General features: G+C 44.0%; 2 protein-coding genes and 1 long non-coding RNA gene across 12 annotated transcripts in view; 2 read left to right on the top strand and 1 right to left on the bottom strand.

Annotated features, from left to right (window-relative positions):
• MAP7D2 (MAP7 domain containing 2) overlaps positions 1-7,767 on the top strand; it is an 86,323-nt gene extending 78,556 nt beyond the window's left edge. For all 8 annotated transcript variants that reach the window (XM_069784801.1, XM_069784802.1, XM_069784800.1 and 5 more), the window contains 6 exons: positions 22-126; positions 1,375-1,428; positions 2,096-2,174; positions 3,397-3,583; positions 5,243-5,522; positions 6,122-7,767. In XM_069784801.1, the coding sequence (XP_069640902.1) occupies positions 22-126; positions 1,375-1,428; positions 2,096-2,174; positions 3,397-3,583; positions 5,243-5,492 (675 nt within the window). In that variant the 3' untranslated portion in view covers positions 5,493-5,522; positions 6,122-7,767. The remainder of the gene's footprint in view (positions 1-21; positions 127-1,374; positions 1,429-2,095; positions 2,175-3,396; positions 3,584-5,242; positions 5,523-6,121) is intronic.
• Positions 7,768-8,116: 349 nt separating this feature from the next.
• On the bottom strand, positions 8,117-16,769 carry LOC138685623 (uncharacterized). Its single transcript, XR_011324926.1, has 3 exons — positions 16,606-16,769; positions 8,789-9,350; positions 8,117-8,572 (listed from the first exon to the last, which is right to left on the bottom strand). It is a non-coding gene; the product is annotated as an uncharacterized lncRNA (long non-coding RNA).
• BCLAF3 (BCLAF1 and THRAP3 family member 3) overlaps positions 15,509-18,033 on the top strand; it is a 36,052-nt gene continuing 33,527 nt past the window's right edge. For 2 of the 3 annotated variants that reach the window (XR_011324925.1, XM_069784792.1), the window contains exon 1: positions 15,510-15,674. The gene's annotated coding sequence lies outside the window, so the exon portion shown is untranslated. Of the gene's footprint in view, positions 15,675-18,033 lie in introns of all 3 variants that reach the window. The other variant, XM_069784793.1, reaches the window with a different exon arrangement.

Genomic DNA, 18,033 nt, shown 5'->3' with positions numbered 1-18,033 from the left:
TGTTTTACACATTTTGATTAGAGGGAAGAAGCAGAAATCAAAGCGCGTGAGGCAGCTGAACAACTTCGTCTTGAAAGGGAACAAATCATGCAGCAAATTGAGCAAGAAAGACTGGAGCGGAAGAAGGTAGATATTTGCGTCTCAAGATAATGATTTCATCTCTTGTTTAAATACATAACCCAGGAAGTACCCAAAAGTATCTAGAAATAATAGTCTGGAGCGGTGACATGGATATTTATGCCTAACTTAGTATTTGCTACTTGCATGTTAGGGGAACGTGGACATCAAAATTTGTAACAGAGTGGAATCGCCTAAGGCAAATGGCTTTCTCCTAGGCACTGAACAAACACAGAATTAGCCTCTACCCAGAAAGTTAAATGCGTGAGACAAACAGGGAATGGCATGCCAAGGCAAACTTCGATTGCCGCCCAACCCAGGACATCACAGACTATTGAGGAACATGAGTGACTTTGTTTTAAAACTTACTCGACAAAAGCTCAGTGTCATTAATTGAGAAAGTTAATGTCATTAACAAACAGGTTTTCTCCCACCTGGCTTGTCTCTGGCTGCATTATGCAAAGGCAGCAGGGCTGTCTGGCCACTACTGCACAAGGAAATGGCTGGAGCTGCGTAACTTAGCTTTATCTACAGCTCTGTGGCAGGAAAAAGAGAACAACTGCAGAGCTGCAGAACCTCTGTCTGGTTATAAAAGGTCATCTTTCCATATATGTTATTCCAATATGTTATTTTTAACTGTTTACCACTGAGCTGGAGGCATGTTGCGGTTGCAGATTAGAATACCAAACCAAAGTGTCTTTAAATCTGAAATAGTGTCCTTTCACAGTAGTTCAAAGAGATGAAGGTTTGTTGGGAGGGTTTTATTTTAATGAACAAAGAAGAAAAAAACCCAGTAATTTAGGGTAATGCCTTACACATTTCCAGCAAGAATAACTTCAGATATTTTATTTTACTCTTCCATTCCAAAAAGCGTGACTATTTTTAAAGGAACTATTTGGAAATAGTGGGAAAAGCAACTAGTTAAAAATAATAGCTGTTGATTTTAAATAAACGTTCCAGAGATGAGCACAACTCATAACTGCAAACACCTGGTATTAAAATGTTTGTCTCTAAATTGCATCTACTGAGAAAGTCATGTTCTGTGATATCTGATATGTGAAAGCCAGCTCCCGGGTGTTTTCTACCTTTTGTTTTCTTTATTTTTCTTATTTATTCTCCCTTTTTCAAGGCAGGCAGGGATGAGGTCATGACAGTAAAGAAAAGTTTTTATTTTTGTCTTTTTTTTCCTCCTTTATCAGTCTCTTCTGTTAAATATTCTGTCTGCCTTCTCATCCTCTGATTTATTTTGATTTCTAGAGAATAGATGAAATAATGAAGAGAACAAGGAGGAGTGAAACACCAGAAATAAAGGTATGAAACAGTGTGCGGTTGCAGGGTTTTTTTGTTTTGTTTTATTACCCATATGTGAAAATAAGAGTAGTTCCATGTTAGTGGGTATACTTAGGTACACTCTACACCCAAATCTTAGTTGCATTTCGAACTGAGAATGACTGTTGCTGTGTCACAGTTATTGTTGTGCCACTGCTATGGAGACACAGCTTTATACAACTGTTGCAGACTTACCTCCCTTGCTATCTAACAAGGTGGCAAGAGCTCACTCCTGGATGCTGGAGCTGTAATGTTTGCTGCTGTGATGTATCTTCTCCTGCTTTGTACCAGCTGGTGAATGAGTTATTGAGCTCTCTGTGTTAAGCCTGCCAGGAATGTAGGATTGAGAACAAGGCAATTGTGTCCAGCTAGGAAGTGACAGAGAGTCAAGTTTTCACTTTTGTTCTAAGTTTTCTACTAAGGAAGCTGTTTCTTCAGTTACTTTCAGAGAATGTTTTCTTTTTGGAGTAAAAAAAAAAATTTTAAAAAAATCCTACGCCTAATTAAAAAGGGCAAAAAAAAAATCCTTTCTTGCTGTCGATGACCTTGACCCTGTGGCCCTGGGCAGTCTCACAAGTTTCGAATCCAGTCAGTTCCATGAAGGTTACAGTCCTTCATCTAATACAGTTGACTCATTACTTGATTACAGAAGGAAGAGCCAAAACTGGAGGTACCATCAACTTTGAATGTGGAAAAGCAACCAAAGGCCCTTGTTCTCAACCAGCCAGGTAAAAATTGCCATATTTTTCTGACCTATTTTCACAGTTAGTTCTCTTCAGAGTTTTGTAATCTCAGGCAGAGCACTGTGTGTTATCGCAGGTTCTTTGCTTTCCTCTCAAAAAGAAAGCTATGTTTGCGTCAGTGACAAATGTTAGAAACTGGAGACTTAGCTTTGTTTTGCCACTTACGCAGAAGCAGAAGCTCCATTTTAGTACCTGACATAGCATTTCTGTGAGTGACAAGTTCCAGTCTGCCAATAAGTTTGGTTGCTGCAATCTACTGTTGAGTTTTGTAGGTAAAAAATTTTTGCACACAATCAAGCTTGCAAGCTTTTTATAGCACTGCTCTGAATCTTACATTTAATTTGACTTTACAAAAAAGTATGTGTATTTAAAGAATTATTAAATAAAATATACGTATCTGGCATGTTGCGAAATTCCATGCGGGGACGGACGACAGGACACCAATATGATGATCAAAGTCGCCAGTTTATTGAGCCTAGCTGATCATTCTTATACAATTCTCTAAGTTCCTAAGAAGCTTTGATTGGCTGCTGCATGCAAGCATTTAGTGTCCACGCGCACAAGCATAAAATGTGATTGGTTATATCAACACTGTACACGCGTATAAACATAAGATATAGTTGGTTATACTAACTCTGTACACGCGCATAAACATAGGACATAATTGGCTATATTAACTAAAACATGTGAAACTTGTCTCAGTCTTATTGGTCAAGATAAACTGCCGAATTGAGGTTGTTTGTGCCAAGTTCCCTTTATCGTGGAATGCGCACCTGTGTTTTTCTAATTGGGATCTTTCTTTTTCTGTCTTCTTGTTTATTCTGTTCAAGGCCTTCTAAAGGCGTCTGGAATGCTCTTGCGACCATGAGCTACTTTCAGGCCCAGTCACTAAGTTCCATATAATTGACTCCTACACTGGCATTTATCTATATTTTGTTTACTTCCACAGGCTAAGGCTTTTAGTACATGACATAAAAGATAAAACATTCTCTTCCTGTTTCTTCAAATTTAAAAGGTGTAGCATAAAGAGCAATTTTAGAGTGGAAAAGAGGATTGACAGTATAGTATGATGAGTCATAGATGAAACTGAGTCCTACTGCATTGTCAGTCTTGTACTCGATCTATAACTTAAAAGCATTTGTGATTTTTTTAAAACTATTTAAATAAAGAAGTTGCTACTGTCATAATTTCTAACCTTCTTTTATAGAGATCAATGGATTGGCAACCTGCCTGAAAAATAAAAGCTTAGAAAGTGCTGTCTCTGTAATCCCTTCCCAAGATGTAGTTGCTAATGGACTAAAGTCAGTTCCAGGACTTATCCAGCTGGAAGCTGTTGATGGGAAATCTAACAGCATGGAAGATTCAACAGATGAGGTTCAGTCCATGGATGTGAGGTACAGATCATATCTACCAATAGAAATTGTGGAATTCGTATTAGACACGCACAAAGTTTTCTGTTCTGTTTGTTAATACCTTTACTGCTTTACTTCTCACCTACCCCACAGTGGGGCAGTCAGGTGTCTACTGTGGTGTATGCCGCTCCTGGCAAGACGTGAATTGGTTGTTTCAGACAATAGTCAAGAGAACCTCATCTTGCTCTCGCATATTTGGCCAGGGGTGGGCCTCTGAAATTCTTCTACAGTCCTTACTTATGGATTCCATACAAGTTTGTCCAAACCTTTCAGATTGTTCTGTGAAAGTAGCTACTGTAGATATTGTCAGATGTCACCTTTTTTTTTAATTTGTGTCAAGACTGCATAGCTATGATGCACGAGCTTTTCTCCCTCCATACAAACAGAATAAAGAAAATAGTAAATTTAGAACTTTAAGTACTTAACCAGAACAAATGTGTGGAAATCAGTAAATAACTTCGTTTGTATTAAATACTGCTGGATTTTGATGGAAGAACTTGCAGGAAAGAAGGAAGTTGGTAACTTAAGACTGCTATGAGGAAGCTAGCTCTGAATTTTAAACATGGAATTTTTATACGGTGCTTCCTTAATCAGTAAGCCAACTTAACCTTTCATATTGTTTCAGTATTTCTGGTAAATCTGCATAAATACTTAAGAAATGCCATAGTGAGACAGACCAGAGGTCCATCTAGCCTGTTATTTGGTCTCAGAGAGTATGAATAAGAAAAACTGGTTAGGTAGAGCACCTGAGCCCACTGCTTTCTGCAATCCAAGACCACACAGAAGTGGTCATTAGGGATGTTAGAGGGCACAACTCTGCTTTGCCCTTTGAAATATCCACTGATGAACCTGTTGCCCATGAGTTTATCCAACTCCTTTTTCAACTGCTGATAAAGTTTGCATCCAGGACCTCACCTGGCAGCAAGTTCCGCAGTACAGTCTCACTAGGTAAATTGCATTCTTTGATACGCATTAAACCCAGTCCTTTACTAGTGTCATTGGGCACCCCCTGGGTTTTGTGTTGCAGGATTTGATGCACGATAGTTCTGCCCTCAACGTATACACCACTCCTTCATGGTTTTAGAAATCTCTGTGAAATCCCTCCTTTGCCTTCTCTTCTCCAGAGTGAAACGCACTAGCCTTACTAGTCTTGGCAAAGCGTCAGCTGGTAGCAGCACTTGTTAAATTAGATTGTAGGATTTTTAATGTCTGAAGTATGTCGTAAGGTCGCAAGAAATAACTTTTTATTTAAGTTGTGAAGTGTGAGTGCTTTAGGTAAATATTTGCAGGGTCAGGACAATAATTTGCAAGATGCAATAAACATTTAAGAAAGGGAGTGGTGCAGGGACTGAAGGAATGAGTTGGCAGTAAACTAGCAACTTGTTAGGAGATGAGTGTTCACATCACACAGCTACCACAAACCTTAATCTTTAAGGAATATGAATTAGGTATGACCTTCCATCCTGGACAGGGTAACCTCTTTTTATTTGGATTGGGACATACTCTAGGTAAAGGCTTGCTGCAGCTGGCCTTAAGATAAGTAGTAGTTTTTGTACAGTCAGAAGATTAATTTGGTTGTTGCTTAATGAAAAGTTACATACCACTTATGCTGCATCTTCCTTTCATTTATCTCTTGTGTAGCCCGGTTTCAAAAGAAGAACTTATCTCTATCCCTGAATATTCACCCATGAATGAACTCATGCCCGGTGTTTCTTTGGACCAAAATGGGACAAGTAATGCCAAGGCTCTTGAAGATCTCTTGGATTTCACAGGCCAAGCTACATACTCCAAGATGTCCAGTGATACCATCAGCCTAGATGACTGTAACAAAAACTTGATTGAGGGATTTAACAGTCCAGGACAGGAAAATACACTTAATTCTATCTGTTGACAACCTCGCTTTTCAGCAGAACAAATAAAGGTACAGTATTGTGATAAACATCGTGGATATGATAACTTGCTGTGACTACTTACGAGCTTCCCAGAAAAATACAGCAGTTGTAAACAGTGTATGTGGAGAGAGGAAGAAAGCTGGTCTCCTAGATATTTAAATTCAGCATAATCTTTCATATTTGCAGCTCTTTGTAAATTGGCATCATATACAAACTGAGCGTATCATAGCAACTGAAGGCATCTGCTAAATGGAAACATTTCCTTTATGCATTCAGAATATAGTGAGAAGAGTTGGGTTTTCTTTCTTCATTAATACAATACCTTTCCTGTAAGTCTTTGGAGCCTATTTGCATGAAGAAAACAGTTAAAAGTGGGGCCAGCCTAGAAAATGATAGTTCTTATTGCTGCTTACTCTTTCCTGCTGCTGTAAATACTTGCAGCACGGTGTAGTATCACTTACCCTGGAAAGCCTGCATAGTAAAAAAGCACAGTAGGCTTCAGTGACAGTTTCAAAGTATAATGCCACAGTCAATTTTTTTGAGAGGGTGTATTCTAAATTACAAAACTGAGGTCATCTAACTTGCACGGCTGACGTTGATATTCTTCTCTCTCTTTTTTAATTGACAGAGGTACCAACTTCTGGAGGATATATATCCCTGTGATGCTACTGGCAGTAAAATATGAGCTTGTCACTTGAAAAAGCTTCTGCAGTCCTTGAACACTGGATTTCAAATAATCAGAGCTGAATATAACTTTGTCTTCCCAGGGAATATGTTGACTAACTGGCTGCTTTTGGTAGAAACCAATGATCTAGAGCCTTGATGGTTTCAGGGAAGACTGAGTGTGCATTAGAATTTGAGCTTTAGCTGCTAATAAAGCACTTATTTCTTCTTTTAATTTAAAATTCATCTCAACACTTCACTGTGATTTTTACCTGCATTTTATTTTGAAACAATTCTTCCTTAAGCTTTATCATACATCCATTTAGACATGTTTTTCTTGTAAATAATGATGAGGTTTGCCCACAGTGCATTGAAATGAAATAATACACTGTACTTTAGTTTTGTGCCTATCTTTTTTGTCTTTAATAAGGAGTTATTGGCAACTTTTATGCAGGTGTATAATTCAAAACTATAGCTGAAGAAGCTTGAAAAATACACAACTGCTGGAATCAAAAGAGCCTTCTTACTGACTGTGGAGTGTGGGAGCTATCCCGTTATGGTTGTGTTGACACTTTTAGTCACTAGTGGCACTTACTGGTTAATATTAATTAGTCCAGGAGTGACTATCAACTATGTGTTTAAAAACATACTTGTGTAACACCTGTAAACAAAAGTAGGCAAAATGCCTAGTGTAATCCCTTTATATATATATATATATAGAATAGCTGTAGTAGATCCAAGTGAGTGGTTGGGGGGTGAGGTAACACGTTAGTCTTTGAAGATGCAGACACTTGATTAATACCAGCAGGCTTTCTATCCAGTGGGGAAGTATTTTGTCTTCCTATAGGCTCAACAAAGCAAGGTTTAGTTAGCAGCAAAACAATATGCGAATGTTGCAGCAGAAAAACAAAGGCTGAGAGACACACGGGGAACACTGCTCGCCCCCTGAACGTTCTGTAAATATCTGTATGGGAAAATTCACATCGAGATGTATGGTGTCTAGACATTACGTGCCATACAGTGTTAACTTTATTTCTGTTGGTGAACTACAATAACTTTATGCTAGATCACATGCTGCTTTGAGGACACTTTTGTCCAGTTCCTTATAAGAATAAATTACAAATACAACTCTCTTTGGACACAAATGCAAAAGAAGTGGAAATGGGGTGGGTGGGTTTTTTGCTTTTTTGTTGGTTGTTTTTTTTCCTACATGTAAGGGAGTTCACGGCGTAGCTTGAGCTCAGTTGTAGCCCCATTCCTGTGCTCTTTAAAGCCAGCAATGGGAAACTAACCAATGATGTTATGTGCAAAGTACAAAGGAATCATACCTACAACAATCCAGCTCTATTTATGTTAGTGTACTTCAGAGAAATACTTTCTTTTGACTGTGCAGTAAGCTGTAGCATGGTTCTGTGTCTTCCAAATTAGTCCTTCATCTATTTCCTAAATAATAAACAAACAAAACCAGTTTGTTTTACTGTGATACATTGTGTTTGACAAATGTCACATTATATTTTATTATGGTGTCATTGTATAACCTGTAGATTTCTGTATTTGCATGACCTGTATAGCATGTATAAAGGTGAAATACATTTTCATTTATGAATCTAACTTGTTTCTTAGCTTTTTTTTTTTCACTCCCAGCAAAAATACGACTGATTTAAAAATACAGGTATGCTAATTTGTTCTGAGGTGTTTTCTGAAGGCGGGCATAACACTCAGTGAAGGAGTGGCTGTCAGAGCCTCAAAATACTTCACCGTTGCTTCCTCTGCCCTATACTGATTTGCTTTCTGAGGTCTTGCCAATACACAGAGGAAATGCAGAAGAACCTTAAGGTGAGGGTTTCCGAACTGTGGCAGCCGGGGAGCTAGTGACAGTGTACAGTCCCGTTTGCAGCCCCGGCTTCTACAGTTTGTTCATTTGTTTTGTTTTGTTTTTTTTTTATCGTAACTTCAGTCAAAATTAAAAATGAGAGAATCTACTTTTATTATGAAGTATATTAATACTTTCCATGGTGACAGTTCATCTCACTCTTATTAACTCTTGAATCATTCATGTTATTCAGGTCCACTCAATTATTTACTAAGGTGAAAGGAAGCATGGTAACTGAGCATTCATGAAGGAAGATACTGCCCATTTTCCTTTTTTATTTGCTTTCAGATGTAGCTTTACAAATTTGGCTGAATATCTGGAGCAAGTACTGTTAGCTGAAGGGTTAAATTGCTTCTACTTTTTGCTTTTGATGATGTAACTTCATACCAATACCATACCAGCGTTTGGTGCTGTGATAGAAGTCTGTGCAATGAGCTTTACTGTTAATTTGTCAGCGGTCTTGGAACTGTGGTAAGGGATCACTAGTGATTGACACAAGGTCCTTGGTAGAGCTTCTCTGCTGTAAAGCACTTGAGAATCAAGCTGTGAGAAGAAAGAAAAAAAGAGTAGAGCAGTGATCCTTGAATGGATTTTATAAATGGAGTTACAAATGGATTATTTTTTTTTCAGATTACTTTTAGAAAGTGAGCTGCACCACAGGATTGTACACACCAAGAAGAATTGGACACTGCTACTGTCCTTTCCTAGATCTATTTTCAGTAACTATTAGTAACTTTTTAATACATAAAGAAATGATACCTGTGACATAACGGGGCGTCACGGTAGCTCTCCGAGTAGGTTCAGCACTTCCCATGGCATTACCCAGGGAAATGACAGCCAGAGCTTGTCCCAGCCCCCAGCGAAGTCCCAGAGCAGACCTCCTGGCTCCCCATCCAGTTCAGTTCCAAACAAAACGGCATCGGTCAGGGGTGGATCTGGACACCCGGGCTGCGTGGGCAGCTGGCGCTGCGGCTCTTCTGCGTCAGTCACGGCTGCTCAGAGAAGCCCGGGGTCCCAGGACACCGCCGGGGCTTCAACGCTGCAAGGCAGCCGGGAACCCCTAGCAGAAGATGTCCCTCCTATAAAGGTTTCAGCTGTGGTCCCTTCCCTGTATTAGAGTGTAAATCGTTTAACATTAATGAGCTGAAGACTCTTCACCCCATGAGGTCTGTTTAATTGTTTGCTGTAAGCCACGGCCCGTATCCTGCGCAAGAGGGAGACTGTCCCGTAAGCAGCACAAACGGATCGGTGGGGATACGCTGCTCCTTCTCCTGCTTTAGTGACCGGTGGGACTTCTTCCTTACCCTTTCCTTCTCCCTCCCTGTACAAGAACGAGGCAGAGACTGAAACAGTCTCTTTGTTGGCTCTCATTTCAGAACAACGCTGTTCAAGCCGTTGGTTGCCTCCGAAAACAACACAGAGGGTGGTTGTTCACCTGTGCTGCCTCTGCGTACGCATGCACAAATACACGTAAATGGCAGTTACCTGACATTTGGGGATGTTGGTTTTCAATATCAATATTAAATTCTGAAAAATTTATTATTGCTGGGCCAGTATGCCAGAATCTGGAAAATATGATGTATGTGGTGACTGAATGCAATTTTCTCTGGATTTTCTTAAGAAAAACAGGTTTTAAATTAATTCAGTCTCTCCAGAATACATACACTTAAAAATAATAGAAAATTTAGGATGTTCAGATGCATTTTTGTTACTGCTGTTAGCGGCAATCATACCAGTCTGGAACACCATGAGCCACAATGTTCATCTCCCCCCTGCTTTTTTACCCCATCGTTTCTCTTATCCTTATGACCTCCTACAGCTGAAGAGGAGGAGATGCTATTCACTCAGCTGGCCATTTTTCCATGTCTGTTGAAGCAACACGTTAAGTGTAAAAGCCCTGAAAATTGCAGGTGGAAACGCTAAGAGAGAAAGGATGTTTATGGTTTTAAAATAATTACGTAAAGTGTAAGAAAATGGTTTCTTGACCACCAGAATAATTTTTGACACTTGTTTTCTTCTCAGTTGCCTTGTTTGTTCTCTAGCTTGTATAGGTTTTATAGCATTTCTAATGATTCAAGACTGAGGCAGTAATTTTTTTAAACTAGTGGGTTTGATGATTACCTGAGGCCTGCAATTTTCGGGATCAAAATAAATGCTGTGGAAGCTAGTGTCTGATGTTCACTTGGGAGCTCTCCAAAAATAGATGTGTATCCCTGCTGAAATCAAGCCTGAATGACTTCCAGAGAAAAAACAACTGTGCTGCAGGAGAGATTCAATGAATAAAAGGAAATGGTAAGCAATGTGCTGTGTGCTTTGCAAAGTCCTTGCTCTGAGTTTTTAAAGTAGTTACATAAATAGCTCAAACCAGAAGCTTTGCGTTACCACTCCTGTCTTCTTGCTGTGTCTAAAAGGAATAAGTTGAAGTCAGTGGCAATTGTAGGCGATTGATGTTATACAGGAATGGACCCAAGAACATAAAATTACATAGCTGGAGAAAAAAAGTAACGGGCGTGAGAGATGTTCACAATCAGGGAAATTATGCTGACAGTATTTCCTCATTTTTTTCTAGAAATAACAGCCACTCTCACCAAATTCAATACACGAGCAGCACAGTAAGTAGGATTAGGGCAATATCTGTAACACCATATTAACATTATGTTCACACATCCCTTTTCAGAGCAACTTCTCTCTTTTAAAATACAGATGGCAACATTGTCTGAAATACCATTATTAGGGCCTAAAATATGCAGAGCTATGGGGGTTTATACCAATAAATTCTACGGAGTTACTCCTAGTCCCCCTGCTGTGAAGTCTCAGTCAGGAACAGTTTTCACTCCTTCCTTTTTCTTCTTTTTCTTTTCTTAAACCTCTTATCAGTTCAAATACACGAATCCAAGAGAATACAACTTCTGGCGGTTGCTTGCTGCAATGAGTTTGTTCTTGCAGTTCCTGGACAAAGACTGTCCGTACCATGGGTGGCAGAGAAACAAACAGTCCGAGGAGCCTTCTGGAGGCTGAACACGTGCAGTAGTCTGTTGGGGACGGCAGCAACACATCGCTGGCACCGGCAACGAGCATAATCCTGGTCAGAAATGGCTAAAACTTCCCCAGGTGATGACCGGGTCAGAATTTCTTTCCTTTTGGCAAGAAATGTTTGTATTTCTAACCTACATTTTTACAAGGTTAATTTATGCTGATGTTCTTGGGCCAGTGTCGGATTTTAAGGGCAGAAAGCGTCCTATAGTAGATGAAAGTGCTGGTGGATTTAGCAAGTAAATGAGTTGATGGGATGAGGGAGGGGAAGCAGGATGGGTGAAGGCAGCAGTTGCTGAAGAAAGCTAAGATACTTTGCACATATTTACTGCCACGTAATCGCTATTAAAATTCCTAAGAGAAATTGGTGTCAGTTAGGCCCACAACATCCTGTCAAGCCGGACATTTTGAAATCCGATTGCTCCTTGGAGTTCGCATCCTGCTGTTTCACGGCAATTTCTCCTCCCATCACCTTTCCAAGATCTGGCTCTTGCACAGGGAAAGAAATGCAGCCTTTCTGCGCCTCTGCCTTCCTCCTCACATTCATCTGCTGTGGCCTCTTGGGTGATAAGCCTGGTTCAAAGCCATTGCTTTTAAAATCCTGTTACTGTATTTATGTCACACATTGGCGTTAATTCATACACTGAGATTGTTTTCACTGGTATTATGCCAAAATCCTACCAAGTTTACACGGGCCGTACGCCTAGCGGCGACAGCGCATTTTCACATGTTGTTACAGGAAAGTCCTGATAACCTCATAAATAAAACATACGGGCATCATTACGTCATGAGAGCCAGCCTCGCTAAAGGCTCTCTTTAAAGAGTAATCTGGTGATACTATCGGAGCCAAGTCATGCAGTCAGTCCTCCTCTCACATTCCTTCGGGTTTTAATTAAACAATTACTTTACAGCTTTCCTCAAATTTCAAAGCTAAATAATGTAGGACTTATTTCCTCAATTAAGGAGGGAATCATTATCTGTTGCTCTGAGCCTCAACTGAAAAAAATACCACCGTTCCACAGAAAGCTGTTAAAGAAAGTTCTTACAACTTAATTTGTGGCATTTTTTTGCTTTATTCTGGACCAAATTCTTGCCTTGTCTGGATGAGGAGTTACAGATTTTACATTCTTTTGACAAGTAACTTCAGGAGTTGACCTTAACACCAGTATCTCATTTTCTATAAAGTAAGAGAAAGAGCTGATGCTCCTTTGTTAGGGACTTAGAGGTTTAGCAAAATTAGTTCCACTGAATGACAGAAGTATTTTTTATTATTATTATTATTATCAAACAAGTAGCGTGCCTGCAAAGAATGAGGCAGCTTGCTCTTGGTTTGGCACACGTATTTTGATAAAACTCAAAGAAGAAAATGCCTGCTTGCGCTGAAGGTAGGGGTGGAGGAGAAGGGAAAGAGGAAAGCACGAATGTGAAACTCCTCCAAAAGCAGAGATCCAAGTTAATGAAGCCATGCGAGTCTTATCAGGAAGCATAACAAGACAGTGAAGTACAAACAGAACACTTCCCTTCAGATACTATAAGAGGTTGGCTGGTAAAACCCCGATTACCCTTGGACAGCGGTTCGTGATGGTGGATCACGCCTTTGCAGACGTTGACTCCACCAGACCCTCTCTCACTGCTCCAGCGTGCTCTTTCCCCTGCAAGTACCGTCCACGGGCTCTGTCTGCAGACACCAGGTGAAATGCGTATGACAACCAAGCTAACCCGCTCCCTGCAAAGAGCTTTTAATTCCCTGTATGCGGTCCACCTTGGCGGAGGGCAGGCGTTCACCCGCGGCTGCTGCGGCGGTGAGCCTGGCAGCGCGGCAGAGCCCAGCCAGCGCTCCCCTGCCCGGCTCAGGCTCCCTTGCTCTGCCTACTTCTGCGCCTGACCTTGCCAGGGATCAAGGGAAGTTTTAGTTCCACTTCTTTTAAAAAAAAAATTAACATAATACTGTTCAGCGAAGCTCATTGCCAATAGTAATGTTTTACATGGAAAACGAAATGTGTCCTGGAAAGAACGGATACGCAGGACCTGTCTGCTATCGAGAGTTAGTTTCTGCCTTTGAATTCTAGGTGACTTCCATTCATCGTTTCCAAGTGTTTAGCATGCAAACCGCAGCCGTGCTCTTTCCGAAGGGAATGTTTACTAAATTAAACATTAAAGGAATATGAAAGCTATTCTCTATTCTAATGATACTTAATTAGAAAAAAAATGGAAATAGATTAAAATAATTAGTCTTAATAAGCAGTAATTGCCAAGTCTTGTGCAACAGAATAGCCTTCACAATTTAGAGATGGAGAATAACGATGCTGTGGAACTACCAATAGACACTGCTTTGCATATTGAATTTGTAACCTGTGTTTTAAGTTCATGTTTTCTTAGACTACGCAGTCCCAACCATCAAGACCCTTGTGTACTTACTACCCATCACGATGGTATCCATCCTGCCATCCGTCAGGATAAATGTACACTGGATCCAGACCATCTGAGGCGAATCCCAGTAAATAAGTTAATAACAAAGTTGAGTAATTTAGTTTATGTGAAGTTTATCATATGCCTGTGGAGGTGGGTTGTCGGTACTCGATGCTTTGGACCAGTTTTTGCTTTAAGTGAGGTGTCTGCTTAAAGTTTCAGGGCAGCGCTAGCCCCGCTACATGCAGAGAACAGGCAAACCACTACACCAGCTGGAGCAGGGAATAAAACCACATCTTTTTTCTGTTAGTTCGACTTTCCTAATCTTGAGAATGAAGCCGTAGCTGCCTATACGGTGATTATCCCGCACGTTGTCAGAGGCATGCCAAATGGGTACCTGGCTGAGCCCTGCGAGCTGGCCCAGGTTTTTTTGGGAAAGTGCAGATTAACGGCACCTGCCTGCTTCAGTCTCATTTCTCCATCTAAAGCTCACTCTTCCCATTTCTCGCCCTGAGCTCCTACTAACAAAAATACCAGCGTGGCGAAGAGGAAGCAAGCAGTGTTTAGTGCAGCGTGCCACTGTTAGTTCTATGCCATATAGTTCAGTAAACCTTTTGCAGTCCCTTTTGATTGGGGAGACGCTACTACTAAATTTAAAAATAATCTTATACTTCTGTATGCTTTTCTTTTGAGAATTTCAAAGTGTTTTGGTGAGCGCAGGAAATTATTTTCTACGGCAATCGTGCGGGGTTCCTCGTGTTTGAGCTAGGCTGGAAAGAACCGAGCGGGGTCCTGCGGACAAAGACAGCAACCAGATTTATAGCTGTGAAGAAGGATCCCTCCGTCCCACCTGCAGCAACTCTGCCCAGGTTGAAAAGACAGAGATGTGACGATAATGCTCTGCTAAAAGATCAACCCTATAAAAGAAGGGCAGGAAGATGCTGGCAGCTACAAGTCCGAAGGATGGCCAAACCCAGCAGCCCACGTGCTCTGGTATTGGGAACGCAAGGGAACTGAGACCACCTCTTTGAAGTACATCTAATTAAGGGGCCAACCTTAATTAAGCAACCCTTCCTCTCCACTCTTTACCCAGAGAATACAAACATCTAACTTCAGCCTGCTAGGCCACGGTGTGACGACAGAGCGAATGCAGCACTATGGCTCTGAGCTGGACCATAAACGTCGAGACTACGTAACGCGGAGTGCTGACTCCGGCTCTTTTTTGGGCTTAAATTAATTTCTTAAAAAAAAAAACCCAAACGTGGACAGGCTAGCTTGGTTTTGGCAAGCTTTACGCCAGGTCAGGTATCATCCGCCGGTGCCGCTGTGAGGATGCCGTATCAGGTTATCGCCCATCTCCCTGTTGGGATGCAAACCGGCGCCAGTCCCGCGCTCGGCCTGAACCAAAACCACGTGCCTGCACCCGATCTGAACCGAATTTACGTCAACGACTCGATCCGACGCACCGCACCGGCGCTCCCGACCCTTGACCAGCGGCCTCGGAGCCCCGCTGCGACCCCTTCGCCTCTGGTTTTGCACCATCTTTAAGTCTCTTTCTCGGTGGGGTTTGTTGTTTGGGGTTTTTTTTTTTGTACCACACACACACACAAAAAGACACTCTCTTTCTGAAGGGTGTCCGCTGCTGCAGACACGGCTCAGCCCACGGGGGCCTGGCCCACGGGGCGCACGACCCTCAGCCCACCGCCTCCTCCCCGGGGAAGGGGATCTCTGCCGAACGCTCCGAGACGCTTGAGGAGAACCTCGGAGGGGGGGAAAAAACCCCCCAAAACCCCCACCAGCGGGGCCCTGCCTTCCCGGCACCGAGCGCCGGCCGCCGCCTCACCCGCCAGGCAGGCCGCGGGGCGGTGCGCGGCCTCACCGCAACACCCCCCCCCACGACCCCGCAGGGCTTTCGGGGAGGAGCGTCACGGCAGCTCGGGGCTTCGCAGCCACCGAAAGGCCCCTCCGGACCTGCCGAGCGGAGCGGAGCGGGGCGGGAGGCTCCGCCGCCGACCAGGGCCCGGCCCGGCCGCTCCTCCTCTTCCGGGCCGCCCGCCCTTTCTCTCCGCCGCGCCCGTGAGGGAGCAGCCGCGGCCGGCGCGGCACCGCCGGGACCCGCCCCGCCTCCCCGCCGGGCACCTGCTCGGGGCGGAGACGGCGGCGGTTCTGCGGCTCCGGGCTCCGGTAGCGGGCCCCGCTGGCGGTGAGTGAGCGCGGAGCGGGGGGGGGGCCTCGGCGGCGGCCCCACGGTCCTCGGTGGGGCCTGCTCAGGCGCGGCCCGGGGAGGGGAGGGCGACGGCGGGGCCCCGCGGGGCTCTCGGCGGGCCGGGGTGAGCCGAGCTCCGCCGCACCGCACAGCCCGCCCCGGCCCTTCGCCGTCGGTCCCTGCCCGCCCCCGGGGGCGGCCGCGTTCCCGGGGGGTGCGGGCCGGGGGCTGCGGGGACGTGGAGGGCGGCGGGGGGGGGGCCGCGTCCCTCCCCCACCTCTGTGTGTGTGTGTCCGTGTCCGTGGGTGTACACGCACACCCACCAGTGCCCGTGTGCCTTTTGTGGCACCGGGGGGGGGGCGTGGGCCACACGCAGCACAGGCGTTCGGCCGGGTTTGGGGGAGGGGGGGGCCGGGAGCAGAGGACGGAGCTGGTGCCATGTCGTGTCCCCCGGCCCCGTGTCCTGAGTGTTCCAGAAACCCAGCGTTTTCCTCGGTTCCTCGGCGTCTGTGTGTTGTCACGCTCAGGTTTAACACCAGTTAGCGCGGCTGCAATAACTTGAGGCAGTACGGGTTTTGTACCGGCGGTCGCAGCTTAGTTTGAGGCTGATACGTCTTCAGGATGGAGTCAGACCAAAGCGAGATGAATTAGCGCTGATTTGACCAAATCCGTGGGTTTTCGGTACTTCTCCGGTTGGTTTAGCTGATGGCGCTCCGGCACGTCCGCGGGGGCAGCGGCGTCTCGGGAGGAATCGGCGATAGCAGTCTCCTCGCTTGGCTCAACTCCATCCCGAACAGCAACGCGTCGTTTTTATCGCAATTCTGGGGCGCCCCGAGTCGCTCGTAAATATCGTTTAGGTTCCTGAATTGCTAAGGTTTTAAAACAAAGGCTGCTCAAATTGCTGGGGGATTTTTAATTACCTGCTTACCTTGGGTGTTTGTGGGCCTCAAGGAAAAGTGAATCTTTGGTGAAAGTTTTGCTGGGCGCGGACGGCAGGAGGAAGAGCATGGAAGAGGATGCCAGGAGGGGAGGGGAAGAAATATGCAAAAGGCACAGGAGGATCTCCGGTGACAGGAGCCACGTTGTGTCAGGCTGAGACGCGGGACTGGGCAGAGAGGGGCAGAGAACATGGATGACTAAGTCTTTCCCCTCATTGTCATCTTTCCACGCTGAAGGACTAATCAGAAGCCATGAGGATTTTTTTTTTTTTTTAATATTGGTGTTGATGAGGTGAGCTGAAATTAATTAACTTCCTTTAGAGGCACACCCTGTTATCCTGATAAACAGCTGCCTGCCTTAATGAGTGTCCATGTACTCCTCCACATCTGCCTTCAGCAAAATAACTGGTATTTCTGCCATCGCTCTTGTAAGAGCGATCAAACCGACTCTCCATCCGCCTGCGCTCTGATGAGATGGGCTTGATGTCGGTGCAGGGTTGCCTTGTGGGTGTTCACCTGTCAGGAGGTAACGTAGGCTGGGTTGGTGTCGCAGCAAGCTGGCAAGCGATGCGTTTGCACGCAGTTAGGTTTGCTTTTCCTCTCAGGTGGCAGCAGGCGCTCGCTGTCTGCAGGGAAGGGAGGAAACGTGCTGGGAGCCTTCCAGCAAGGGCTCATTTCTCTGGCGTGGCTGGGGAAGGCATCCCGGACTTCCCAGCCTGGCGTTGCCGATTCTGAATAAATAAGGGGTTTCTTTTGGTTTTTCTGGTGTTTTTGTGACTTAAGGTGAAAAAGCAAAGGTCTCTATCGCGGTTTGTACGTGTTGGAGAGCTTTTAGTAGGCAGGAAGTTGTTGTGGTTTGTCTCCAGGACTATGACAGGAGCGGATTTAACGCGCTTCTGGCATCCCCTTAGAAACTGGTAGGCAGAAGTGGCTGGGGATGGTGCTGTGACATTTAAGGCTCTGTAACAGGCGGGTGTTAAAGGCCTCTAATTTGATGCATTATAGAAATGGCTCACCGATGTGTTTGTGGGTTGTGCTTTCTTTGTTTAAAAAAAAAACACACAAAGTGTTTATTTGAGAGCGAAATACCTAATTTATTGTGTGATGCAGATTTGTCCTGCTCAGTCTTTCCAAGTTGGCATTGTAATCTGTTTTTCTGCAAAGGTGAGGCATCGCCTGCTAATTAGTGTCATTAAATGGGTTAGTTTTAAATGAGAGCACACTGAGCTTCAGTTACACGCTCAGTAGATCTACTCAGTTATTTTTATTCCTTTGCTCAAATGCGCAGGGGCAGGGGAATACTTTCTGTGTATCCCAAGGAATTGCTTAAAATTTGTTTAGTGGTCCATTAAGAAGTACTGTGTGCTCCAGCTAGGCAGGTACTTTCTGTGCTAGGTCTTCATCCTACTGGGAGTGTA

Source organism: Haliaeetus albicilla, chromosome 6 (genome assembly GCF_947461875.1).
Source record: "Haliaeetus albicilla chromosome 6, bHalAlb1.1, whole genome shotgun sequence".
Lineage (NCBI taxonomy): Eukaryota > Metazoa > Chordata > Aves > Accipitriformes > Accipitridae > Haliaeetus > Haliaeetus albicilla.
This window is presented reverse-complemented; position numbering and strand designations above follow the sequence as displayed.